Source organism: Mesocricetus auratus, unplaced genomic scaffold (genome assembly GCF_017639785.1).
Source record: "Mesocricetus auratus isolate SY011 unplaced genomic scaffold, BCM_Maur_2.0 Super-Scaffold_100023, whole genome shotgun sequence".
Taxonomy (NCBI): Eukaryota; Metazoa; Chordata; class Mammalia; order Rodentia; family Cricetidae; genus Mesocricetus; species Mesocricetus auratus.
Genome location: NW_024429204.1, coordinates 3724119 through 3751993, shown reverse-complemented (window position 1 = coordinate 3751993; position 27875 = coordinate 3724119). Strand labels below are relative to the sequence as shown.

At 50.3% G+C, this 27875-nt stretch overlaps 1 protein-coding gene across 5 annotated transcripts in view; it reads left to right on the top strand.

Moving 5' to 3' along the window:
* Ncald (neurocalcin delta) overlaps positions 1-27875 on the top strand; it is a 294541-nt gene that overhangs the window by 254932 nt on the left and 11734 nt on the right. For all 5 annotated transcript variants that reach the window (XM_040730602.1, XM_040730600.1, XM_040730603.1 and 2 more), the window contains one exon: positions 19138-19534. In XM_040730602.1, the coding sequence (XP_040586536.1) occupies positions 19157-19534 (378 nt within the window). In that variant the 5' untranslated portion in view covers positions 19138-19156. The remainder of the gene's footprint in view (positions 1-19137; positions 19535-27875) is intronic.

Here is a 27875-nt window from a genome sequence, read left to right as displayed (position 1 = left end):
AAATCCTCCTTCCCGCCAGTCGCCACCATGAGAAAAGTGACAAATGCTGTAGGTCTGTCTGAAACCGCTTCAGCCGTCCCCGGCTCGGCTGTGAAGGCCAAGAGAAACACAGAGAGCGCGCTTGACCTGATTTCGGACATTCGGAAACACTGTATTTTCTGCACTCACTCTAGTGCCGCTCTTCCTCTACCCGAGTTTGCTGTAACGTGACGACTAGAGACATCAAAGAGTTGGAGTGAGCCACTCTTGTTAGCGTCTAGAAGGAGCAGAAGGTGTTTTTGGTGGTCTCTGGTGTGAGAGAGATGAGGTGGGCTCACAAGCATGCACACACATGCACACACATGCACACACATGCACACACACAAATACACACATGCACACACACAAACACACATGCACACACATGCACACACACAAATACACACATGCACACACACATGCACACACATGCACACACACATGCACACACACAAACACACACAAGCACACATGCACACACAAACACACACAAGCACACACATACACACACACAAACACACACACATGCACACACAAGCACACACATGCACACACATGCACACACACAAACACACACATGCACACACACATGCACACACACATGCACACACATGCACACACACAAACACACACATGCACACACACAAACACACATGCACACACATGCACACACAAACACACACAAGCACACACAAACACACACAAACACACACATGCACACACAAGCACACACATGCACACACATGCAAACACACACATGCACACACACAAACACACACAAGCACACATACACGTGCACACACGCTGAAGCACCTTGGTTGGATTCATTCTGATCACTTTGTGGCTGTCTAGTCACCACGGCTTCCTTTAGACTGAGATTTCTTTCTTACCATCTGTGAATATGGGATGAAAATAGTAGCCAGAGAGAACATAGACAAACAGGAAGGCTTTTCCCTAAGCACACACACACACACACACACGCACACACGCACACACACAAAGACACACACCACACACACATGCATGTACATGCACGTGCACGCACACAACACACACGCACACACACATATACACACAGAAGCACATGCATGCACACACACAACGCACACACATGCACACACAAGCACGCACACACATGCACAGACAGAAGCACATGTGCGCACACACAAGCACACACACAAGCATGCACACACAAGCATACACGTATGCACACACATGTACACACACACAAGCACGCACACACACCATCCCCCCCAAGCATCCGCTGTGCTTTTTTCCGAGTCCCTGCACTGACCAGGGAGAATACAAACTGTTCAGCCTCTATCCACTGAACCGGGATACCTAACCTTAGACTAATACTTGAATCCTTATTCTCTAATTCTTTAATGTGGAGATACTCTTTCACACATTTCAAAAAAAATAATACCAGGAACATCCTGCAAATTCATACAAGAGGGCACTGTGTTTCACTTGCATTTGTAAGCAGTGCATTTGGGCACCACTAGGCATGTACTTTGAGTCAGTCAGTGTCGGTGGTTAAGAACTCATGTATTTAAAAGACAAACTGGTTTGGTCACAAAAGTAGTACCCTCTGTTTTACTAAGAACGTTTATATGCTGTTTTACTAAAATCTCTTATAAGCTGAGCAGGATAGTGAAGAGCAAAAGAAAACAGGTCCAGTGAAAACTGACCAAATTGAGCCGGGTGGTGGTGGCTCACGCTTTTAATTCCAGCATTCGGGAGGTAGAGGCAGGAGGATCTCTGTGAGTTCGAGGCCAGCCTGGTCTATAGAGTGAGTTCCAGGACAGCCTCCAAAACAACACAGAGAAACAATGTCTCGAAAAACAAAACAAAACAAACAAAAAAACTGGCCAAATTGAGTGATAACTCTGCCAATTAATAGCCTTTTATTGAGCAACTAGTTTGCTCAGAGTCCTGTGCTAGACATTGGGATCGTGGGGATTGTGAATAAAAGAGAACCAGGGTCTGTGACTTCACGAAGCCCCCATTTTGGGACCCATGTGCCTCATTCTGGGCTGTCATAACGACCACACGGAAAACATGGACCTGGAGCTGGCGGGGGCCTCCTGGAGTACAGGTCCACAGAGATCTCTCCCCGCTGCCTAATAACCCAAGCAGGGGAGTCAGACAGGACGGTGACAATGGCTCCTGTCCCGTCTTCCCCCGTGTGTCACCTTCTCGTTCTCTCTCATTCTCTGTAGACACCGGGAAAGTGGGAGAATGTCCTCAGCTCCGCGGGGCTCATTTCTATAGAAATGCCGCTGAAGCCGCGCCCTTGACTAATGTAGATGAGTGCTGTGTTTATTGAGCATTTACTGGTGCCACGCATGACGTTGACATGTTTTCCCCATTCATTCGGGGGAAGGGGGTTCCCCTTTCTCTTCCTTTGGTCCTCTTGACGGCATAAGGGTACAGGTGGTAGCTGTGCCTATTTTCTGTATAATGACCAAGACCAAGAGACATCAAAGATGCCCCCAAGGTCACATGACATACTACTATACTAGATGCCCCAAGGTCACTGTTATGTGAGAGTTCATGGTTTAAAATAAGTATGTTTAGCATCTTGAGTTGAGCAGACGTTTGTTGCATCAGAAGTCCAAGCTGCTCCGTAGCACTACGTATAATAGCGACTGTTGTAGTTGTTAGATGCCAGAGGGACATCAGGCCCTTCGTAGTTTCTCCTCGCTAGCCAATGGGTTTCTCACTTAGCCCGTGTTTGATGGACAGGCATGTCAGATAATCTGTAGACATACAGTGTGTCCTACCATGCTGGCCAGGATGGGGAGGGGTCCCAGGATACATTTTAGCATAAGCAGCCACTCAAACGCAGCCCCGCCAGGGACACAGCAGAGGTGGACATGGGAAAGGAGATGGACTCACCCTCCCCTGGGAGCAGGGCTGCATGAATTTGTCTCAACTGTTCATTTCTTCGTAACTCCGGTCCTTGTAGTGAAACCAAAGCCTTTCAAGTCAAAAGGGTGACAACATTAATGAAACTGCTGTGGATTTTACATCCCAGACCCAGGTCCTCGCTAATTCCTTACCCGGTGTTGGATTATTTTTATAGAGCTATGACTTGTAAGCCCGGAAGCAGTATGCCAAATAAATTTTAAAAATTATGAACTATTCCTGGACTCCGAGGGGCCTGGAACCATTTACTAAATGCATTTGTGGCCCCCAGAGGAAGTCTCAAATTGGGGACCTGAGCCTCTGGTAAGAGATGTGGCCTGAATGACTGAACTTGATTTGTTTACGGCCCCAGTCCGGAAAGCTCAGTGCCCCACCCGTCCTGCTGTTACGGTGACCACTGTTACGTGATAGTTCATGGTTTAAAAAAAGTATATTTAGCAGACATTTTGTTGCTCAGAATTCCAAGCCTCCACCTAGTAGGACTGGAGCAGACTGCTGAGACCTGGAGCTCCTCACGCTTCTCCAGCCCTGACGAGGTGTGGTCAGCTCTACCCCAGCAGTCCAGCGGCCACGGACATAAAGCCTTTGTCTGAAACCCTTGACTGTCAGAACTCACAGGGTCTCTTTGCTGGGCCAGCCATGGAGTATGTAAAGGCCTGGGCAGTGGCCATGTCATCCGAAGCCCGTCCGCCAACTCATGGGCCCTTGGACTGGACAAGCTACGTAAGTGCACCTCTAACTGTTGGCCGCACGTTAAGGAGGAAGTCGGAATCAGCCGTTAGCTGGACCGTCAGTCGCCAGAAGAAGGGATGCCACAAAAAAAGTTGGCTGTTTTCTCTAGAGTGGCATCAGAATGAGAAAGGTCCGCTCTCATTTTTACAGCCCCTTATTCCTTAGATCAGTTTTTTTTCAAAGACTGTTTTTCACCATGTGATTCTGGCTCTCCTGGTACTCACTCTGTAGCCCGGGCTGGTCTGAGCTCACAGCAATCCGCCTGCCTCTGCCACCTGAGTTCTGGTTGAAGGCAAGCGCCGCCAAGCCTGACTGGTTAACTGTTTTACCGCCAGCCACACTGTACCACACCCCCATACACACACCTTACCCTGGTTTCCCTACTTACATCTGCCGTTACCCATGCCTCCCTCCATCCAGAAATACTTTGTGGAAAATTCTAGCGACAAGCGACTTAATAGCCTTTATTACAGTACAATGACAGCCTTATTTTCTTGCAAGTCATCGTCAATCTCTTGTGTTCAATAAATACAACTAAATAAATTAAACTTAAATACATTTATCTTGGGTATACATGTATAAGAAAAGCAGTGTAGTTAATTATGAATGGGATTGGTACTCTCCGGGGATCCAGACCTCTTCCCAGGATCTCAGAACTTAGCCCAAGCAGACAGCAGGGGACTCCCAACATTGTGCTTTCTTTCGGTGACAAGCTAAGCTAAAAGTGATGTTCCTGTATTTTGAGGGAAAGGATGTTGTGAGACAATGCCCACTTGAGTTTTTTTTTATAAAAAATACATATTTTATTGACATCCACATAAAAAAAATAAAACTTTGAAGAGAGTCCAAGGCCAGGCCTTCCCCAGCCTAAAATGCATATGCTGCAGAATCGTATGCTCCAGTGTCTTAGAAACGGCAACCGTGAGCTCACCCAGAGCACAACAGAGAGGGAGGGAGGGAGGGAGGGAGGGAGGGAGGGAGGGAGGGAGAGAGAGAAACAAAGAGAGAGGGGGGATGGGAGGTGGGCGGGGTCCTTTGAAAAGGGAACACAGTGACTGTGCACAGGTGGTGCCCTTAGCGGCTGCGCTGAGGGCGTGTCCCTTCAGAACCGGAAGGTCAGGCCAGTGCAGACGCCTGACTAGTAACCCTAACCCTAACCTAGTCACCTCGTGCAGGGAAAGTGGGTGTAGGTGTGTGACCTTCACACAGGAAGCTCGAGCCATTTCCTGGAAAAGAGACTTCACTATAAGCAGTGGCTTTGTGTAGCCGTTAAATGATATCAACAAGCTGTGCTAAATTCTCTCTGTCTGTCTCTCTGTCTCTCTGTCTCTGTGTGTGTCTCTCTCTCTGTCTCTCTGTCTCCCTCTCTGTCTCTCTCTCTGTCTCTCTCCCTCTCTGTCTCTCTCGGTCTCTCTCTCTGTCTCTATGTCTCTGACTCTCATTCTCTCTCTGTCTCTGTCTGTCTCTCTGTCTCTGTCTGTCTGTCTCTCTGTCTCTGTCTGTCTGTCTCTCTCTCTCTGTCTGTCTCTCTGTCTCTCTGTCTCTGTCTCTCTGTGTCTCTGTGTGTGTCTCTCTCTGTCTCTCTGTCTCCCTCTCTGTCTCTCTCTCTGTCTCTCTGTCTCCCTCTCTGTCTCTCTCTCTGTCTCTCTCCCTCTCTGTCTCTCTCGGTCTCTCTCTCTGTCTCTATGTCTCTGACTCTCATTCTCTCTGTGTCTCTGTCTGTCTCTCTGTCTCTGTCTGTCTGTCTCTCTCTCTCTGTCTCTGTCTGTCTCTCTGTCTCTGTCTGTCTCTCTCAGTCTCTCTCTCTGTCTCTCTGTCTCTCTCTCTGTCTCTCTGTCTCTCTCTCTCTGACTTACGTGTGTGCCCATGTGAATCTACCGTGTGCTGCCTGGGTGTGCAGGGGTCCGCGGACGTCAGAAGAGGGTGTCCTCACCCCTGGACCTGCAGTTGCAGACAGCTGAGCTGCCGTGTGGGCACTGGGAACTGAGCCTGGGTCCTCGGCAAGGGCGGCTGCTGCTGCTTTTGACCACTGCGCCATCTCTGCAGCCTCTTCAGCAAGCTGTTTTGTTACCCGTGTGGGGCTGTGAGGTCTGCGCCCTTACCTCAGAGTCTCACCACAGACTGGAGGGAAGGCAGCACTGTGGCTCGGGGGGGGGGGGGGATGAGGTGGAGCTGCCATACCCCTCCCGCCCTCCCTCGTTTGCAGCTAACCTCGCTCTCTCTCTCTCTCTCTCTCTCTCTCTCTCTCTCTCTCTCTCTCTCTCTCTCGATGCATTGCTGTTTAATTTCCTAATCTGCCCGAGTGTGAGCCAGTCAGTGTAGGTGGCGTCCTTGCCTGACACACGCACACACACACACACATGCACACAGGCACACACACGCACACACACATGCATACAGGCACACACACGCACACACGCACGCGCGCTCACACACACGCACACACACGCACACACATGCGCGCGCGCACACACACACACATACACACACATACGCACACACGCCACTGGTTTTGCTGTCCCCGCTGAGTCACGCTTCCCCGGGGTTAGAATCATAAACAGACAGCATAAAAACCGAATCTGTAGGTTTTTAACCATCAGTCGTCAGATGCAGGCATCTAACTAAAGTCATGGTAAAGGACACACTCTTTTCTGAGGTTGTGTTCTCACGGTCGAAGCAGCACGCTTAGCGGGCAGGGTCGGGCACCCCACATCAGGCAGGCGTTTGTGTCAGCCGGCCCTGGGTCTCTTCTGGGAACTGTGGAGGGTTCCGTGTTCGCTGGGGCGAGCTGCGACTTTGGCCGGCTGCTAGCACCTTGTAAATTCCATTTTAGGAGACCTTGGTGCGGCTCACACAGAGACTTCTCCTCCAAAGTTAGCCAGGCTGTCCAGGGTAAGTTATGGGCTTTTCCCTGGAAAATCTAATTCTGGGAGCTGAGGAATGAAGCCGCCGTGTTTTCAGAACCTTTTGGGGAACCGCAGATCGCCAGGCCACAGACAAAGGGTTTAAGACGGGAGGCCATGCCCTCCACTGGCCACCTTGTCCCTAGTGGAGGTGTGCGGGGTTTGTTTGCTGGTTTGTTTTCAGGTGTGACTGATTTTCTTTTTCTATGGGAAGTTGGCCTCACCTGTGTTTTCATGCGTTTGTTCTTTTCCACCAATGACCAAAATCCATACTTCCTTTTTTTCCTTTTCTTTTCTTCTCTCTTTTCTTCCCTTTCTTTTCCCGTTCTTTCCTTTCCTTTTCTCCCCCTCCCCTGGAAGATTGGGCGTGGACAAAAATAAATTAAGAAACTCCACACTGCCCTCCTTGGAGTAAACTATTGAAAACAGGATGCTGGTGTTTGATGAAGCAGGTGTGTTCTCCCCTGAGGAAAAGCGGGAGTGAAGCGAAGGTCCCTGAGAAATGTGCAAGGCATCTGGAGAGGAGAGGGACTGTGGAGAGAAGAGAGACTGTGGAGAGGAAAGAGACTGTGGAGAGGAGAGAGACTGTGGAGAGGAGAGAGACTGTGGAGAGGAGAGAGACTGTGGAGAGGAGAGAGAGACTGTGGAGAGAGAGACTGTGGAGAGGAGAGAGACTGTGGAGAGGCTGTGGTAATCCTGGAGCTGATTCGGGATCTGCACAGCGCGTGGGCAAGCGGAGGGAACACACCGTATTCTGAGGGTGGTGGAAGCCCTGTAGGATTTCGGGGAGACGGACACGGGGCACACAGAGCATTTCAGATTGGAGAATTCACCTTCTGCTCCTACCCCCAACCCAACACCCACAGCAGAAGGTGAAGCAGAGGAGTTAACTAGCATGGTGTGTTCTGTTTTTAAGTCAGTCTGAGGCTGAGTGGACAGATTAGGACTGGGGCAAGAAGAAAGGAATGGAGGGTGAAAAATGGGACTCAGACAAGGGCAACCAGGAAGGACCCAGCCGCTGATGTCTTCCCCGGGGTGGTGATAAAGATGGTGTGCTGGGGAAGTCCTGTGCGTATGTCAATAAAGCACTGTTGGCCAATAGGGAAGCAAGATGGGTGGGACTAGGAGTCAAGGAGGATTCTGGGAAAGAAAGGCAGAGTCAGCCATGATGTAGCCGCCATAGGGGTAAGATGTCCGGACCCTTTTCTCCGGTAAGATAAATACCTAGATTAACAATTATGGCGTAAATACTTAAGTCAGAGATAGCCAGTAAGAAACAAGCAAGGCCAACAGCTTCATAATTAATACAGCATCCTGTGTGTTATTTGGGACTGATGCGGCTCTGGAACCAGGCTGGCAGGAAGACTGCACTCTACGGTGGTGGGCAAGGTGGGTTGGAAATTTTGGTTAGAGAATCAACGTCCTGCACCAGGGGAATTAAAGCAAAAGGAGTCGCAGGTGACCCTTGTGTCTTGCTTGGAGTGAGCAATGGGGGACGGGGTGAGGGAGGGCGTCCTTACTGAGCCGCGCTGGCTGGGGTCTGGGAAAGACTGGAAGATTCAGACAGGAAGTTCCTCCAACGCACTTCCAGTGTGCAGCCTGGAACTGAGCATGCAGGACGCCCGCCCGCCGAGGGGAATGTGGTCTGTGCATTGTCCTACCACCTGCCCGCTCCGCCTTCTCCTTCTCCTTGGCTGGCTCCATCCCATTGTCCACGGTCCTAGTGTCAGAGTGGTGAGGACCCCGCCTTCAGGCACAGCGGCTTTCGGAGACTTTGAGTCTTAGGCTGTGAACTCTACATACGCTGATGCCTCCCAAAATCATATCGGCTCCATGGACCTCCTCTGTTTTTTTGTTTGTTTACTTGGTTGGTTGGTTTTTCGAGACAGGGTTTCTCTGTGGCTTTGGAGGCTGTCCTGGAACTCGCTCTGTAGACCAGGCTGGTACCGAACTCACAGAGATCTGCCTGCCTCTGCCTCCCGAGTGCTGGGATTAAAGACGTGCGCCACCAACACCCAGCTCCACCGACCTCCTCTGATTCCAGACTTGTAGGTATTCGGTTAGAGGCTTGATTTCTGCAGCCGCGTGTGTAATAGACATCTTGGGATTGCCATGTGCACAGCTGAGGTGCCCATGACCCCTGACGGACCCCAAAGTCTCACTTGTGCGTTTTCCCCATTTCTGCGTCAGTACTTGGAGCTACTGACGCCAAAACCTTGGCGTCAGGCTGAGCCTCTCTTTTGTTTTGTTCCACCCCCCATCACACAGCCCAGGGCCTCTGCCATCAAGCCGTATCTGGGATGCAGCCACATGTCCCTGTGTCTGGGATCCGCCACATGTCCCTGTGTCTGGGATGCAGCCACATGTCCCTGTATCTGGGATGCAGCCACATGTCCCTGTGTCTGGGATTGGGATCCGCCACATGTCCCTGTATCTGGGATGCAGCCACATGTCCCTGTATCTGGGATCCAGCCACATGTCCCTGTGTCTGGGATCCGCCACATGTCCCTGTGTCTGGGATCCGCCACATGTCCCTGTATCTGGGATGCAGCCACATGTCCCTGTATCTGGGATCCAGCCACATGTCCCTGTGTCTGGGATTGGGATCCGCCACATGTCCCTGTATCTGGGATGCAGCCACATGTCCCTGTATCTGGGATCCAGCCACATGTCCCTGTGTCTGGGATCCAGCCACATGTCCCTGTGTCTGGGATCCGCCACATGTCCCTGTATCTGGGATGCAGCCACATGTCCCTGTATCTGGGATCCAGCCACATGTCCCTGTGTCTGGGATTGGGATCCGCCACATGTCCCTGTATCTGGGATGCAGCCACATGTCCCTGTATCTGGGATCCAGCCACATGTCCCTGTGTCTGGGATCCGCCACATGTCCCTGTGTCTGGGATCCGCCACATGTCCCTGTATCTGGGATCCAGCCACATGTCCCTGTGTCTGGGATTGGGATCCGCCACATGTCCCTGTATCTGGGATGCAGCCACATGTCCCTGTATCTGGGATCCAGCCACATGTCCCTGTGTCTGGGATCCGCCACATGTCCCTGTGTCTGGGATCCGCCACATGTCCCTGTATCTGGGATGCAGCCACATGTCCCTGTATCTGGGATCCAGCCACATGTCCCTGTGTCTGGGATTGGGATCCGCCACATGTCCCTGTATCTGGGATGCAGCCACATGTCCCTGTATCTGGGATCCAGCCACATGTCCCTGTGTCTGGGATCCGCCACATGTCCCTGTGTCTGGGATCCGCCACATGTCCCTGTATCTGGGATGCAGCCACATGTCCCTGTATCTGGGATCCAGCCACATGTCCCTGTGTCTGGGATTGGGATCCGCCACATGTCCCTGTATCTGGGATGCAGCCACATGTCCCTGTATCTGGGATCCAGCCACATGTCCCTGTGTCTGGGATCCGCCACATGTCCCTGTGTCTGGGATCCGCCACATGTCCCTGTATCTGGGATCCAGCCACATGTCCCTGTGTCTGGGATTGGGATCCGCCACATGTCCCTGTATCTGGGATGCAGCCACATGTCCCTGTGTCTGGGATCCGCCACATGTCCCTGTATCTGGGATGCAGCCTCATGTCCCTGTGTCTGGGATGCAGCCTCATGTCCCTGTATCTGGGATCCGCCACATGTCCCTGTATCTGGGATCCAGCCACATGTCCCTGTGTCTGGGATCCGCCTCATGTCCCTGTGTCTGGGATCCGCCACATGTCCCTGTGTCTGGGATCCGCCACATGTCCCTGTGTCTGGGATCTGCCACATGTCCCTGTGTCTGGGATCCGCCACATGTCCCTGTATCTGGGATGCAGCTTCATGTCCCTGTGTCTGGGATGCAGCCTCATGTCCCTGTATCTGGGATCCGCCACATGTCCCTGTATCTGGGATCTGCCACATGTCCCTGTATCTGGGATGCAGGCACATGTCCCTGTATCTGGGATCCGCCACATGTCCCTGTATCTGGGATGCAGCCACATGTCCCTGTATCTGGGATCCAGCCACATGTCCCTGTGTCTGGGATTGGGATCCGCCACATGTCCCTGTATCTGGGATGCAGCCACATGTCCCTGTATCTGGGATCCAGCCACATGTCCCTGTGTCTGGGATCTGCCACATGTCCCTGTGTCTGGGATGCAGCCACATGTCCCTGTATCTGGGATGCAGCCACATGTCCCTGTATCTGGGATGCAGCCACATGTCCCTGTGTCTGGGATCCGCCTCATGTCCCTGTGTCTGGGATCTGCCGCATGTCCCTGTGTCTGGGATCCGCCACATGTCCCTGTGTCTGGGATCTGCCACATGTCCCTGTATCTGGGATGCAGCCACATGTCCCTGTATCTGGGATGCAGCCACATGTCCCTGTGTCTGGGATCCGCCACATGTCCCTGTGTCTGGGATCCGCCACATGTCCCTGTATCTGGGATGCAGCCTCATGTCCCTGTGTCTGGGATGCAGCCTCATGTCCCTGTGTCTGGGATCCGCCACATGTCCCTGTATCTGGGATCCGCCACATGTCCCTGTATCTGGGATGCAGCCTCATGTCCCTGTGTCTGGGATCAGCCACATGTCCCTGTATCTGGGATCCAGCCACATGTCCCTGTATCTGGGATTGGGATCCGCCACATGTCCCTGTATCTGGGATGCAGCCACATGTCCCTGTGTCTGGGATCTGCCACATGTCCCTGTGTCTGGGATGCAGCCACATGTCCCTGTATCTGGGATCCAGCCACATGTCCCTGTGTCTGGGATCCGCCTCATGTCCCTGTGTCTGGGATCTGCCACATGTCCCTGTGTCTGGGATCCGCCACATGTCCCTGTGTCTGGGATCTGCCACATGTCCCTGTATCTGGGATGCAGCCACATGTCCCTGTATCTGGGATGCAGCCACATGTCCCTGTGTCTGGGATCCGCCACATGTCCCTGTGTCTGGGATCCGCCACATGTCCCTGTATCTGGGATGCAGCCTCATGTCCCTGTGTCTGGGATGCAGCCTCATGTCCCTGTGTCTGGGATGCAGCCTCATGTCCCTGTATCTGGGATCCGCCATATGTCCCTGTATCTGGGATGCAGCCTCATGTCCCTGTGTCTGGGATCCGCCACATGTCCCTGTATCTGGGATCCAGCCACATGTCCCTGTATCTGGGATTGGGATCCGCCACATGTCCCTGTATCTGGGATGCAGCCACATGTCCCTGTATCTGGGATCTGCCACATGTCCCTGTGTCTGGGATCCGCCACATGTCCCTGTATCTGGGATCTGCCACATGTCCCTGTGTCTGGGATGCAGCATCATGTCCCTGTGTCTGGGATGCAGCCTCATGTCCCTGTGTCTGGGATGCAGCCACATGTCCCTGTGTCTGGGATCTGCCACATGTCCCTGTGTCTGGGATCTGCCACATGTCCCTGTATCTGGGATGCAGCCACATGTCCCCCCAGGGCTGTGACCATCCTTCTTCCAGCCATCAGAGCCCGTGTCTGGACCTCTGCAGGGCCTCCCTCGCTGGCCTCCCTCGGTGTTTTCTGTCTTGGGCTTATCGCAGTACAGCAGCCCCGGCCAGACGCTGGTGGAAACAAAAACGCCCCCTCTCTTCTCTAGCTGGAGGCCACGCCCTTGCACGTCTCCTAGGACCCGCAGATGATCTGATTCCCCGTGGCCCTGCTGGTCTCATTTCTCACCCTTCATGCCCTGCGCTCTGCCACATTCTGGGTCATGCCCCTAGCTCAGAACCACGTCTATACCTGTTCTCATCCATCGGTGGCGACCTCCTTGAGACTCTGCTCTGGTCCACGGCACTTTCTCTGGCTTCTTACTCAAATTCTGGCGCATCTCTTCCTCTCCCCCCCCTTCCTTCCTCTTCACCTTCTCCAGAACACACATCCACCCAGTGTTTCCCTTACTGTTCTGTTTCCTGCATGCCTCCTGCCGCTGGCTGTAAACTCCATTGAGGGAGGGCCTTGGCCTGCTTGGCCCTTGGTGGGCCCCCAGAACTCTCTCTGACAGATACTTAGTACCTATTTGTGTCACAAAGTAGGGGACTGTCTGCTCTCTCTCTCTCTCTCTCTCTCTCTCTCTCTCTCTCTCTCTCTCTCTCTCTCTCTCTCTTTCTCTCTTTCTCTCATCCACTTCCTTCCAACTTTTAGTGAAATCTTTATAATTTCTGCATGTGCTTCCTTCATGAAATAATACAGGGCAGAATGAAGAAGCCAATGGACGGCCATCCAGGATCACATGCTGGCTTCCCAGCGAGCTATGTGACTTAGACAGGTCTACCCATGAATGAAAGCCTACCACAGGTCTACCCAGGAATGGCAGCCTATGATAGGTCAAGGCTTTTGTTTTCTGTCTGACCAACCAAGTGCAGATGGCTTTGTCAAGTTCAGACATCAGTCCTCAGTCAAGTATTTGTTGACAGCTCCTGAGACAAATCCTGGACCGAGCCGCAAACTCCCACTTTCCGGATGACTTAGTTTATGCTCTTCTCTCTGTTGGTGTCATGGCCTTTCTGTGCTAATGAGATTGGGAGTGTGGTTTAGTTAGTGTTTACTGGAAAATAGCTGCACACAGACCAGTCTTGTGAGAGACTTAGTCAGAATGCTGAGGTAATGTTCCTTGTACAAAACAGCTAACGAAGCCAGGCGTTGGTGGCGCACGCCTTTAATCCCAGCACTCGGGAGGCAGAGGCAGGCGGATCTCTGTGAGTTCGAGGCCAGCCTGGTCTACAGAGCGAGTTCCAGGACAGCCTCCAAAGCTACAGAGAAACCCTGTCTCAAAAAAAAAAAAAAAAACCAGCTAACGAGTGAGAAGCCCTTTATAAAAGCTAGGAAAGGACCGTAAGTTGGCTTTGAAGAAACAGAGTATGTTTCTACAGGAGAAGAAATCTTTCTTTAAACAGGGAGATTTAAATATTAGAATAGCATTCCCCCCTACTTCTTCAAGCACCAGATGATTCACATATAACAGATCTGATTGGAAACTACCATACAACAGCCGAAATCCACAGACCTCCCGAAAGGAGAACTTGAAATCGCTCATAAATTCCGTTAAATGTCTTGGCTCTCTGCAGACCTTTGCATTATGTATCAGCTCTTGTTTCTGAATTCTGGCCTCGGGCAAATTGCCAGCTAAATGAGGGTTCTGAAATTCTAATACAAACCAGCCTCCATCTTTGGGAGGATTTTTACTTCCAGGAGAGGGGAGCGGACATTATTGGGATGTTCAGTTTATAAATTAGGTCTGCGCTTCATTTGCAAGTTAATTTTTCCCCCTCTGTGTAAGTGGGTTTTGCTCAGCTTCACATCCCCGCCAAACAAGGCCTCCATGCAGCTGTTGCTCATGCTAATGGAAGGAACGTCCTCCTCCTCATCCCTCGGGAGGTTGCTGTATGTGAGCCCAAGCAGAGTCAGGTCCTGTCTGCAGTGCAGACTGAGTGCCCCAGGTAGATGAGGGGACAGACCCTAGCGTTCTCCCGCACACCAGGGCATCATTAACAACAGTGCATTGTGTGCTTCCAAACAGCTAGAAAAGAGGCCTTGGTGGATGTTTGAGACGGCGCGCGTCCTAATTAGCCTGGATCTGGTCATTACACTGGGGCGGCATCTATAAAAAACGTCGCGTTGTAAGCCACACATGTGCACTTACCGTGCATCAGTTACAGAGAAAATAAACCTTGAGAGAGTCAGAACCAGCCGCTCAGGCAGTTCGTAAGGACCCCTCTCATTTCCCGATCTTTAGATGCTACAGGGGTTTGGGCTCTGGGAGTCTCAACCGCTGCCCTGTAGGAATTTCTTCTGAGTGGGGGCCTCAGACAGACAGTTCCATATCAGAGGCCCTGAGACCAAGTTGTGACTCTAATCGCCTGGTAGCTTCTAGTGTGACAAATAACATGGGAAAGCCAGTCTACCTCCTGGCAAAGCCTCCTCTTCCAAGACTACCCTGCATGTCCATCTGGAAATCAGTCATCTTTCTGTCTGCCGATGAGTGATGTTTCCCACTGGTTCCTTGTCCTTAGCTCGCAGTATGCCCTGTGGGATGGGCCCTGGAGAGGCAAAGCCAACCCCCTCCCCCCATTATGATCTGCCTGCAGGGCAAACAACAGCAGGGAGAAAGATGATAAATATCCCAGGATTACAATTGGGTTGGATTGTCCTTCAGATAGCCTGTAAAATGCCAGCAGAGCGCCCCTTCTGTGAGAAGGGATGCATCCTGACTACAAGTCCTAGTTAGCATTGACTGCCACCCTGACACAGCCTCCAGTCAACTTTGAGAGGGATTGCCTAGTCCATTGTCTCAACTGCTGGTTGATGCAGGAGGCCCCAGACCACTGTGGGCGGCACCATTCCCTAGGCACCATTCCCTAGGCAGATGGCTTGAGCCTCCAATCCAGCCAGCAAGCAGCATTCCTTCCTGGGTTCTGCTTCACGTTCATGCTTACGTGCCTTCTCTGGTTCCCTCCATGGTGGACTGTGACCTGAGACAAATCCTTTCCCACCCTGAGTTGATTTTTGTCGGGGAGTTTTACCACAATGGCAGGAAGGAAACTACAACACTGCACAGTGGTCTCCTGAAAGCCCATGGCTAAAGTCAGGCACTGATGTCCTGAGATAGCACCTCTCCCCTGCCCCCATGAGTGCCCCTGCACCTCTGCCCCTCCTCCCTCCTCCCTCCCCCCTCCCCATCACCCGTGAGTGTCCCTCCTCCCTTCGTCTCTGCCCTGACCCCCACTCCCACCCCTCCTCCCTGCACCTCTGCTCCCCCCATTTCCATGAGTGCTCTGCCCCCTTCCCCTCTCCCCATCCTCCACGAATGCCTCTCCTCCCTGCACCTCTGCCACAGAACGTTATTATGTTTCCCAAGCGTCCTCTTTATGCAAAGCGGCCCGCAGCTCCCTGTGCATCTAACTAACTGGAGTAGCTAGGCAGAGACCCACCTGTGTTTCCATTTCCTTCTTCCTGCACTTACGGTGTCCCCAAGTTCATGAGCCACACTTTACATGGAAGCATGATGACTATGAAACACGCTAAGATCTCTCTGTCTCTCTCTGTCTGTCTCTGTCTGTCTCTGTCTGTCTCTGTCTCTGTCTCTCTGTCTCTCTCTGTCTGTCTCTGTGTGTGTGAGTGTGTGTGTGAGTGTGTCTGATGTGTCTGTCTCTGTCTGTCTGTGTGTGTGTGTGTGTGTGAGTGAGTGTGTCTGTCTGATGTCTCTGTCTCTGCCTCTGTCTCTCTCTCTCTCTCTCTCTCTCTCTCTGTGTGTGTGTGTGTGTGTGAGTGAGTGAGTGTGTCTGTCTGATGTCTCTGTCTCTCTCACTCTCTCCTTCTTTGGTCCTTTAGTTCTACTTACAGAATTTGAATCTAGGCCTCTTGCAAATTGATGAGTCAAGAATGAGTTGTCTACCCTCCCCCTTCCATCTGTCTTTCTACCTGACATTCATCTGCTGACCTGACCATCCATCCATCCACCTGACCATCCATCCATCCACCTGACCATCCATCCATCCACCTGACCATCCATCCACCTGACCATCCATCCACCTGACCATCCATCCACCTGACCATCCATCCACCTGACCATCCACCCACCTGACCATCCATCCACCCACCTGACCATCCATCCACCTGACCATCCATTCACCTGACCATCCATTCACCTGACCATCCATCCACCTGACCATCCACCCACCTGACCATCCACCCACCTGACCATCCATCCACCTGACCATCCATCCACTTGACCATCCATCCACCCACCTGACCATCCATCCACCTGACCATCCATTCACCTGACCATCCATCCACCCACCTGACCATCCATCCACCTGACCATCCATCCACCTGACCATCCATCCATCCATCCACCTGACCATCCATCCATCCACCTGACCATCCATTCACCTGACCATCCATTCACCTGACCATCCACCCACCTGACCATCCACCCACCTGACCATCCATCCACCCACCTGACCATCCACCCACCTGACCATCCATCCACCTGACCATCCATCCACCCACCTGACCATCCATCCATCCACCTGACCATCCATCCACCCACCTGACCATCCATCCATCCACCTGACCATCCATCCACCTGACCATCCATCCATCCACCTGACCATCCACCCACCTGACCATCTATCCACCTGACCATCCATCCACCTGACCATCCATCCACCCACCTGACCATCCATCCACCTGACCATCCATCCCCCTGACCATCCGTCCACCTGACCATCCATCCACCTGACCATCCATCCACCTGACCATCCATCCACCTGACCATCCATCCACCCACCTGACCGTCCATCCACCCACCTGACCATCCATCCACCTGACCATCCATCCACCTGACCATCCATCCACCTGACCATCCATCCACCTGACCATCCATCCACCTGACCATCCATCCACCTGACCATCCACCCACCTGACCATCCATCCACCCACCTGACCATCCATCCATCCACCTAACCATCCATCCACCCACCTGACCATCCATCCATCCATCTGACCATCCATCCACCTGACCATCCATCTACCTGACCATCCATCCACCTGACCATCCATCCACCTGACCATCCATCCATCCACCTGACCATCCATCCATCCACCTGACCATCCATCCACCTGACCATCCATCCATCCACCTGACCATCCATCCACCCACCTGACCATCCATCCACCTGACCATCCATCCACCTGACCATCCATCCACCCACCTGACCATCCATCCACCTGACCATCCATTCACCTGACCATCCATCCACCTGACCATCCATTCACCTGACCATCCATCCACCTGACCATCCATCCATCCACCTGACCATCCATCCATCCACCTGACCATCCACCCACCTGACCATCCATCCACCTGACCATCCATCCACCTGACCATCCATCCACCTGACCATCCATCCACCCACCTGACCATCCATTCACCTGACCATCCATCCACCTGACCATCCATCCACCCACCTGACCATCCACCCACCTGACCATCCACCCACCTGACCATCCATTCACCTGACCATCCATCCACCTGACCATCCATCCACCTGACCATCCATCCACCCACCTGACCATCCATCCACCTGACCATCCATCCACCTGACCATCCATCCATCCACCTGACCATCCATCCACCCACCTGACCATCCATCCACCTGACCATCCATTCACCTGACCATCCATTCACCTGACCATCCATCCACCTGACCATCCATCCACCCACCTGACCATCCATCCACCTGACCATCCATCCACCCACCTGACCATCCATCCACCTGACCATCCATTCACCTGACCATCCATTCACCTGACCATCCATTCACCTGACCATCCATCCACCCACCTGACCATCCATCCACCTGACCATCCATCCACCTGACCATCCATCCATCCACCTGACCATCCATCCACCCACCTGACCATCCATCCACCTGACCATCCATCCACCTGACCATCCATCCATCCACCTGACCATCCATCCACCCACCTGACCATCCATCCACCTGACCATCCATCCACCTGACCATCCATCCATCCACCTGACCATCCATCCATCCACCTGACCATCCATCCACCTGACCATCCATCCACCTGACCATCCATCCACCCACCTGACCATCCACCCACCTGACCATCCACCCACCTGACCATCCATTCACCTGACCATCCATCCACCTGACCATCCATCCACCTGACCATCCATCCACCCACCTGACCATCCATTCACCTGACCATCCATTCACCCACCTGACCATCCATCCATCCACCTGACCATCCATTCACCTGACCATCCATTCACCTGACCATCCATCCACCTGACCATCCATCCACCCACCTGACCATCCATTCACCTGACCATCCATTCACCTGACCATCCATCCACCCACCTGACCATCCATCCACCTGACCATCCATTCACCTGACCATCCATTCACCTGACCATCCATTCACCTGACCATCCATCCACCCACCTGACCATCCATCCACCTGACCATCCATCCACCTGACCATCCATTCACCTGACCATCCATCCACCTGACCATCCATCCACCCACCTGACCATCCATCCACCTGACCATCCATCCACCTGACCATCCATCCACCCACCTGACCATCCACCCACCCACCATCCATCCACCTGACCATCCATCCACCCACCTGACCATCCACCCACCTGACCATCCATCCACCTGACCATCCATCCACCTGACCATCCATTCACCTGACCATCCATCCACCCACCTGACCATCCATCCACCTGACCATCCACCCATCCATCCACCCATCCACCCACCCACCCACACACACATACATACATACATCTATCCATCCCTTACTTTCTGGCTGGTTCTGGCTAGCATGACTTTTTTGCACCTTTGAATGGCCTTTTCCCATCCTTTTCTTTAGCTATCAGGTTAGAATAGAGTTTGTTCGCTTTTCCCTCTTCCCAAGGCACGATACCAGATGACCACATGACCGTAAAGGATAGCCCTAAAACACATGCTATGCGTTTCTCTTTTCCCTCTGCAGTCGAATTCTTGCCGCCAGAATGGGGAAACAGAACAGCAAGCTGCGCCCTGAAGTCATGCAGGACTTGCTGGAGAGCACAGACTTCACCGAGCACGAGATCCAAGAGTGGTACAAAGGCTTCTTGAGAGACTGCCCCAGTGGACATTTGTCAATGGAGGAGTTTAAGAAAATATATGGGAACTTTTTCCCTTACGGGGATGCTTCCAAATTTGCCGAGCACGTCTTCCGCACCTTCGATGCAAACGGGGATGGGACAATAGACTTTAGAGAGTTCATCATCGCCCTGAGTGTAACGTCGCGGGGCAAGCTGGAGCAGAAGCTGAAGTGGGCCTTCAGCATGTATGACCTGGATGGCAATGGCTACATCAGCAAGGCGGAGATGCTGGAGATTGTACAGGTAGGACCCCCGGCCCGTCAGAGAGAATGACCCAAACGGCACCCAGGGGAGCGTGGGACCGAGTTTATAAGCTGATGTGTTCAGGAAAGAAGCTGTCCCCCCGCTTTGGATTGTGGTTTGGAAGAGGAAGCGGGGACAAATTCAGGGACACGTGGAGGGTGACAGTAGACACCTGGACCCCTTGGGTGGGGGAGGGGGGCTTCCACCATGCTCGGTACGGAACACAGAGCCTGGTAAGTCAGGCAAGCTCCTCACTGTAAAGTGCCCCCAGCCCTCCCCAGGCCTTTGTAAGTGTCCAAGTCTGCGCCGTAGGAACACACACGCCTTCAGACACGCCTATGTAACCCGGCCGATGGAAGACTGGGATATCCTCATCCGTTTTACACACCCCATACCCTGATGGTTAATATTCACGATCGCACATGCCACAGGCACCCTGGAGAGTGACTTCAGACCATCAAAGAGGTTAAAGAATTTCAAGCCATTCTCGTACCAGCGGCTTCTTTGCAAGCTGACAGCTCTCACATGCTGATCCCCATTTCCTATTATTCGGGATGAACTGGAATTCAGTGTGGGGGTCTCACCTGGCTGCACATTTTTTTCAGTCTTCTGTTCCCTCCCCTTTTGAAGGCCCTGTCACTGCCACAGGAAGCCCCTTGTGGGGATGTTCTTGGCTCTGTCCTAGCCAGTGGCCTGCACCATTCAGGAAAACATGCATCGACTTACTCAAAGCGGCCTCTGGCTGCGGCATCTCAGTGTTGAGCTTGGGTAAACAGCTGTGAGGTGGAGCCAGCTGTGGCCCAGGAGCACCATAAACTCGGGGTCTAAATTTTAATGTGAGGACCGGGCGTTGGTGGCATACGCCTTTAATCCCAGCACTCCGGAGGCAGAGGCAGGCGGATCTCGGTAAGTTCGAAACCAGCCTGACTACCAAGGGAGTTCCAGGACAGCCTCCAAAGCCACAGAGAAACCCTGTCTTGAAAAAAAACCAAAAAAAATTTTTAATGTGACACTTATAGTTTTAATAATACACCTTGCATGTAGCTTCCTTCAAGCCAGTTAGTGGGGGAGGGGTGTGAATTTATGATCATTTACAAACCCTGACAACTGGCCAGGGTGTAGACCAGAAGGAAAAGGAATCTGTAATTGGACTTTGCATGGATGGGGAGGCAGAGATGTCGTCCAGAAATCATCCATTTTCTGTACTCAGATATTTCCTGGGGCTTCGTCTGGGTAGTCACAGCACAGCATTCATGACAAAAAGCTAGACTTTGTTTGTACTTCCTGAGATGGGTTAGAAAGACTAGCGTGTACCACACTGCCATGAATCCTGTGTGGCGCTGAAGAGGCCTCCTATGACTACCACGGCAAGGAGCGTCAAACCTCACGGCTTACAGGCCCACAATCTATCATCTTATGATTCCGGCAGTCTGGCCTCAGTTTCGCTGGACTAAAATTAAGGTGTCCTGGGGGCTGCGTCCCATTCCGGAGCCATTTGGAGAAAAGATTTTCTTCTCCTCCCTGGTCTCTGGAAGATGCTCACATACCCCGGGCATGTGTCCCGGCTCACGCACCGTCAAAGTCAGCTGTGGCAAACCCGTGTGGCTGGGGCTGCCACTCTGCTTTTCTTGTCCACTCATGCATGCGTTCACGCAGTTACGAATACGAACGTCCACTCATGCATTCATTCACGCAGCTATGAACGTCCACTCATGCATTCATTCACGCAGTTACGAACGTCCACACATGCATTCATTCACGCAGTTACGAATACGAACGTCCACTCATGCATTCATTCACGCAGTTATGAACGTCCACTCATGCATTCATTCACGCAGTTATGAACGTCCACACATGCATTCATTCACGCAGAATACGAATATGAACAAGCAGCCTCTTGTGGTTTTGCTGGGGCCATGAGTGGGGTCAAAGGGCATCCTCCCATCTCCACATCTGAGATTCAACCCGTTGTGTGAAATCTCTTTACTATGTAATATAAAATGGCTCCAGGTTCCAAGGTTAGGGCAGGGGCATACATGGGGGAGCATTACTCTGCTGAAGTATAGTTGTGACTGTTTTTAAAGAAAACTATTAATTTTCACTCTATATTTTTTAATTTTTTATAAATTTTATTTAAATTAGAAACAATCTTATTTTACATATCAATCCCAGTTCCCTCTCCCTCCCGTCCTCCCATGTCCCCCACCAACCCCCATCCCATCCCCCATCCACTCCCCAGGGAGGTTAAGGTCTTCCATGAGGGATCATCAAAATCTGTCAAGTCATTTGGGACATGGCCTAAGCTCTTCTCTGTGTATCTAGGCTAAGAGAGTATCCCTCCATGGGGAATGGGCTCCTGAAATCTGTTCATGCCCCATAGACTGCCCAGTGCTTCTAACTGACACCCATTTTCAAAGGGTCTGGTTTGGTCCTATGTTGGTTCCCCAGCTGTCAGACTGGGGTCCATGAGCTCCCACTTGCTCAAGTCAACTGTTTCTGTGAGTTTGCCCAGCATGGTCTTGACCCCTTTGTTCATCACTCCTCCCTCTCTATAACTGGACTTCAGGAGTTCGGCTCAGTGTTTAGCTGTGAGTCTCTGCTTCTGCTTCCATCAGCTACTGGATGAAGGCTCTAGGATGGCATTTAAGGTAGTCATCAATCTCATTGCAGGGGAAGGGCATTTAAGGTAGCCTCTCCACTATTGCTTAGATTCCTAGTTAGGGTCATCCTTGTGGATCTCTGGACAATTCCCTAGTGCCAGATTTCTCTTTAAACCTATAGTGGCTCCCTCTATTGATGTCTCTTTTCTTGCTCTCCTCCATTCCTCTCCCCACTCAAGCTTCCTGATCCCTCATGTTCTCCTCCCCCTCCTCTACTCCCCTCCAATTTCTCCTACTGCCTCCCCTCCCCCATGCTCCCAATTTGTTCAGGAGCTCTAGTCCCTTTCCTCATCTCTGAAAGACCATGCATGTCTTTCTTAGGGTCCTCCTGGTTTCCTAGCTTCTCTGGAGGTGTGGATTGTAGGCTGGTAATCTTTTACCCTATGTCTAATATCCATATATGAGTGAGCACATACCATGTTTGTCTTTCTGTGACTGGGTTACCTCACTTCTTCTAGTTCCATCCATTTGCCTGCAACTTCAAGATTCCATTGTTTTGGGGGTTTTTTTTTGTTGTTGTTGTTGTTGTTCTGCTGAATAGTACTCCATTGTGTAAATGTACCACATTTTTTTAGCCATTCTTCAGTTGAGGGTTGCTTCCAGGTTCTGGCTATTACAAATAATAACACTATGAACACAGTTGAACAGATCTCCTTGTTGTATGAGTGTGTATCCTTTGGGTATATACCTAAGAGTGGACTTGCTGGATCTTGAGGTAGATGAATTCCCATTTCTGAAGAAACCACCATACTGATTTCCAAAGTGACTGTACGAGTTGGCACTCCCACCAGCAGTGGAGAGTGTTCCCCTTTCTCCATATCCTCTCCAGCATAGACTGTCATTGATGTTTTTTATTTTAGCCATTCTGACAGGTGTGAGATGGTATCTGGAATTGTTTTGATTTGCATTTCCTTGATGGCTAGGATGTTGAGCACTTTCTTAAGTGTCTCTCAGCCATTTTAGACTCCTCTATTGAAAATTTCCTATTTAGTTCTGCACCCACTTTTTAATTGAATCCTTTGGTGTTTTGGTAACTAGCTTCTTGAGTTTTTTGTATATTTTGGAAATCAGCCCTCTGTCAGATGTGGGGTTAGTGAATATCTTTTCCAATTCTGTGGACTGGTTAGTCTTGTTGATTATGTCCTTTGCCTTACAGAAGCTTCTCAGTTTCAGGAGGTCTCATTTATTAATTTTCAATCTCAGTGTCTGTGCTACTGGCATTATGTTCAGGAAGCAGTCTCCTGTACCAATTCGTTCAAGGGTACCTCCAACTTTCTCTTCTAAGAGGTTCAGTGTGACTGGATTTATGTTGAGGTCTTTGATCCATTTGGACTTAAGTTTTGTGCATGGCGATTGGTATGGATCTATCTGCAATCTTCTACATGTCAGCATCCAGTTATGCCAGCACCATTTGTTGAAGATGCTTTCTTTTTTCCATTGTATAGATTTAGATTCTTTGTCAAAAATCAGGTGTTTGTAAGTGTGTGGGTTAATATCAGAGTCTTCAATTCGATTCCATTGTTCTACCTGTCTGTTTTTGTGCCAATACCAAGTTGTTTTCATTACTATAGCTCTATAGTAGAGCTTGAAGTCAGGGATGGTGATGCCTCCAGAAGTTCCTTTATTGTACAGGGTTTTTTGGCTATCCTGAGGTTTTTGTTTTTTTGTATAAAGTTGATTATTGCCCTTTCAAGGTCTGTGAAGACTTGTACTGGGATTTGATAGGGATTGCATTGAATCTGTAGATTGCTTTTGGTAAGATTGTTGATCCTACCTATCCAAGAGCATGGGAGATCTTTCCATTTTCTGGCATCTTCTTTAATTTCTTTAAAGACTCAAAGCTCTTTTCATACAGGTCTTTCACCTGTTTGGGTAGAGTTACCCCAAGATATTTTATGTTGTTTGTGGCTATTATAAAGGGTGATGTTTCTCTGATTTCTTTCTCAGTCCCTTTATTGTCTATATATAGTAGGGCTACTGAGTTTTTTTAGTTAATCTTGTATCCTACCACTTTGCTGAAGGTGTTTATCGGCTGTAGGAGTTCCCTGGTAGAATTTTTTGGGTGACTTATGTAAACTATCATATCATCTGCAAATAGTGACAGTTTGACTTCTTCCTTTCCAATTTGTATCCCCTTGATCTCCTTTTGTTGTCTTATTGCACTAGCAAGAACTCCAAGTACAATATTGAAGAGATATGGAGAGAGTGGACAGCCTTGTCTTGTTCCTGATTTTAGAGGAATTGCCTTGAGTTTCTCTCCATTTAGTTTGATGTTGGCTGTCAGTTTGCTGTATATTGCCTTTATTATGCTTAGATATGTTCCTGTTATCCCTGATCTCTCCAAGACCTTTATTGTGAAGGGGTGTTGGATTTTGTCAAAGGCTTTTTCAGCATCTAGTGAGATGATCATGTGGTTTTTCTTTTTCAGTTTGTTTATATGGTGGATTACATTGACAGATTTTTGTATGTTGAATCATCACTGCATCTCTGGGATGAAGCCTACTTGATCCTGGGGGATGATTTTCCTGATGTGTTCTTGGATTTGATTTGCCAGTATTTTATTGAGTTTTTTGCATCAATGTTCATAAGGGAGATTGGTCTGTAGTTCTCTATCTTAGTTGTGTCTTTGTGTGATTTGGGTAACAAAGTAATTGTAGCCTCATTAAAAGAGTTTGGCAATGATCCTTCTGCTTCTATTGTGTGAACAGTTTGAGGAATACTGGTATTAGCTCCTCTTTGAATTTCTGGTAGAATTCTGCACTGAAACCACCTAGCCCTGGGCTTTTTTTGGGGGGGGGTTGGGAGACTTTTGATGACTGTTTCTATTTCATTAGGGGTTATAGGTCTATTTAAGTTGCTTATCTCTTCTTGATTTAATTTTGATAATTGATATCTGTCCAAAAAATGTTCATTTCCTTTAAATTTTCAATTTTATGTAGTACAGGTTTTCAAAGTATGACCTGAAGATTCTCTGAATTTCCTCAGTGTCTGTTATGTCCCCCTTTTCATTTCTGATTTTGTTAATTTGCATATTCTCTCTCTCTCTCTCTCTGCCTTTTGGTTAGGTTGAATAGGTTTGTCTATCTTGTTGATTTTCCCCAAGAACCAAGTCTTTGTTTCATCGATTCTTTGCATTGTTTTCTTTGTCTCTACTTTATTGATTTCAGCTCTCAGTTTGATTATTTCCTGGCATCTACTCCTCCTGGGTGAGTTTGCTTCTTTTTGTTCTAGAGCTTTCATGTGTGTTGTTAAGTCTCCAGTTTCTTCATGTGGGCACTTAGGCCAGGTGGTGGCAGCGCACGCCTGTAATCCCAGATCTCAGGAGGCAAAGGTGGGCAGATCTCTGAGATCGAGGCCAGCTTAGTCTACAGAATGAATTTTCACTATATTTTTAGGTTTCATTTTTTCATTATCCTCCCTCCCCTTCTCCTGCCTCTCTACCTCCCCCATCCCGCACGCCCCCACCCACTCCTCAGAGGGGATAATGGCCTCCCTTGGGGAGTCATCAAAGTCTGGGATACCAACTTGAGGCAGGACCAAGCCCACCCCCCAATCAGGCTGGGCAAGGTATCCCACCATAGAAGATGGGCTCCAAAAAGCTAAGCTCATGTACCTGGGATAGGTACTGGTACCACTGCTAGCCCCCCCCAAACACAAACAGATCAAGCCACATAACCGTCACCCACATTCAGAGGCCTAGTTCAGTCCCACGCAGGGTCCCCAGGTTTCAGTCTAGAGTCCGTGGCTCAATTTTCACTGTGAGCCATCATCTGTGGATTTGGTTTAGAAAATTAAATGAACCCCCATGAACATTTATGGGCTGATTTCCTTCTAGTGACAAATTCAGGATCACAATTTAGACCTGTTTCTATTATTGCCCTGAAGCACTTTCTTGGGAGTCTTAAAGGGCGTTGCAGCTGTGACTTTTGCTTCATCGGATTTTAGATCCCCTCCTCCCAAGGGCAACACGGTGTGCCGGTTACCTCATGAGGAATGAGGATCCTCCATGCCCTGCATGGTTCCAATCCCCTGTCCCACTGGGGGCAGCCTGAATGCTCGCACACCCATCCCTGCCGTAGCACAGGTTGGGTCTAAGAAGGGACCAAGTGATCAACTGAGACCTGTCACTCAGTCTCCCATGGGTGCCCAGAACTTCTTGGAGCCGTGGGAGACAGAGGCAATACTCTGAGGATAGGCGCACACCATCCAATGTAAGAGATGTGGCTGCACCCGCCTCCCTTCCGTTCTCAGGAAGTCACTAAGCAAGACTCTTAGTGACAACAGACAGCAGGACTGTCATCGGTCAGATGGGCAGGTACTCTACTGTGTCGGCCAGAATGTGAATGACAAGCTTAGGCAGAAAGTCGCCTATAACCCAAACCAAAGACGACGAATAGGAATCTTGAGTAAAGTGGGCCAAAACCTTTCTTTTTTAATATTTTCAATCTCCCTCACCCTCCTCTCCATCTCTTATTGGCACCTTGTAGGTCACTTAGGAAGAATTTTAACCAGGAATCTGCTTTCCTAATTAGACAGCGGGATGAACAAACCATCTAGTTCCTTCTGGGGTGAGCATGCTACGCTTTTGTCTATCAAAACTTGGGTCTGTAGACCCATGGATTTCACCAGCTTTGGAATATTTTTAGCAGTCATGCTTTTGAATCTCTTCCCGAGTTCTGCTCTCTCTCTCGGCTCCTTCAGTCTTTAATTGCGTGTGTATTACACAGGCTGAAGTACTATACGATCCACTAGTGTCCTGCTGCATTGTAGATGTTATGTTTTCTCCCTTTCTGTCTTGTGTAGCTTAGCCTCGTGTCTGCAATCAGTAGTCTCTTCCCTGGAGGATCGAATGTGCCATCGGTCTCCATCTGTGTGTTTTCCACCGCAAACTCTGTAGCTTTTGAAATGTTTCTACACCCGGGTAAGCCTCTGTGCTGATGCAACAATCCAAATCAGACCAAATCAAAATGAATTTGAAAAAGCCCACATTTAATGAATACAATGCTCCCGGATGGCCTTCCAGACCCCCAGAGAGGAGACGGGAAAGGGAGACCAGAAAAACCAGGAGTCTTTTGAGGGGCAGTTTAAATGGGTGTCGAGCATCTCTGGAGGAGGGGCCATCATTGGCAGGCTTTCTGAGATGCAGCAGGGCTTGGGTGGAACCTCCACCATAACATTCCAGATTCTTGGGGATATGGATGCCAGGGTCTAGGGTGAAGCTTCCACAGCTTTCATTGCTAGAGGTTTGATCTGGGGTTTCTTAGCGTCTTCCCTGATCTATTTTGGGGACATGTGAAGCTCGGTTTCTGTGACTCTCTCAATGGCCTTCTGCTAATTATAGCATCTATGTCATTTCTAGGTCACTTGATGGGTCTTTTCCTCCTCCTGCACCGTATGGTAGCGTTCCCTTGCGTGGCCGTTAATTTTTTATTGGGCCCTAGACATTGTGAATTTCACCCTGTTGAGAGTTGGATATTCTTTTTTAAATATAAATATCCCTGTGCTTTGCTCTCAGATGTAGTTAAGTTGCTTGGAAACAGCTTGAACTTCCCAGATCTTGCTTTTAAAGTTTGATAGGTGACATAGAGCAGGGACCATCCGGGACTAATTCCCCACTACTGAGGTAAGACCTTTTAAAGTAGACAGGGGAAAACACGCTCTCCTTGACCTTGGGTCAGGGG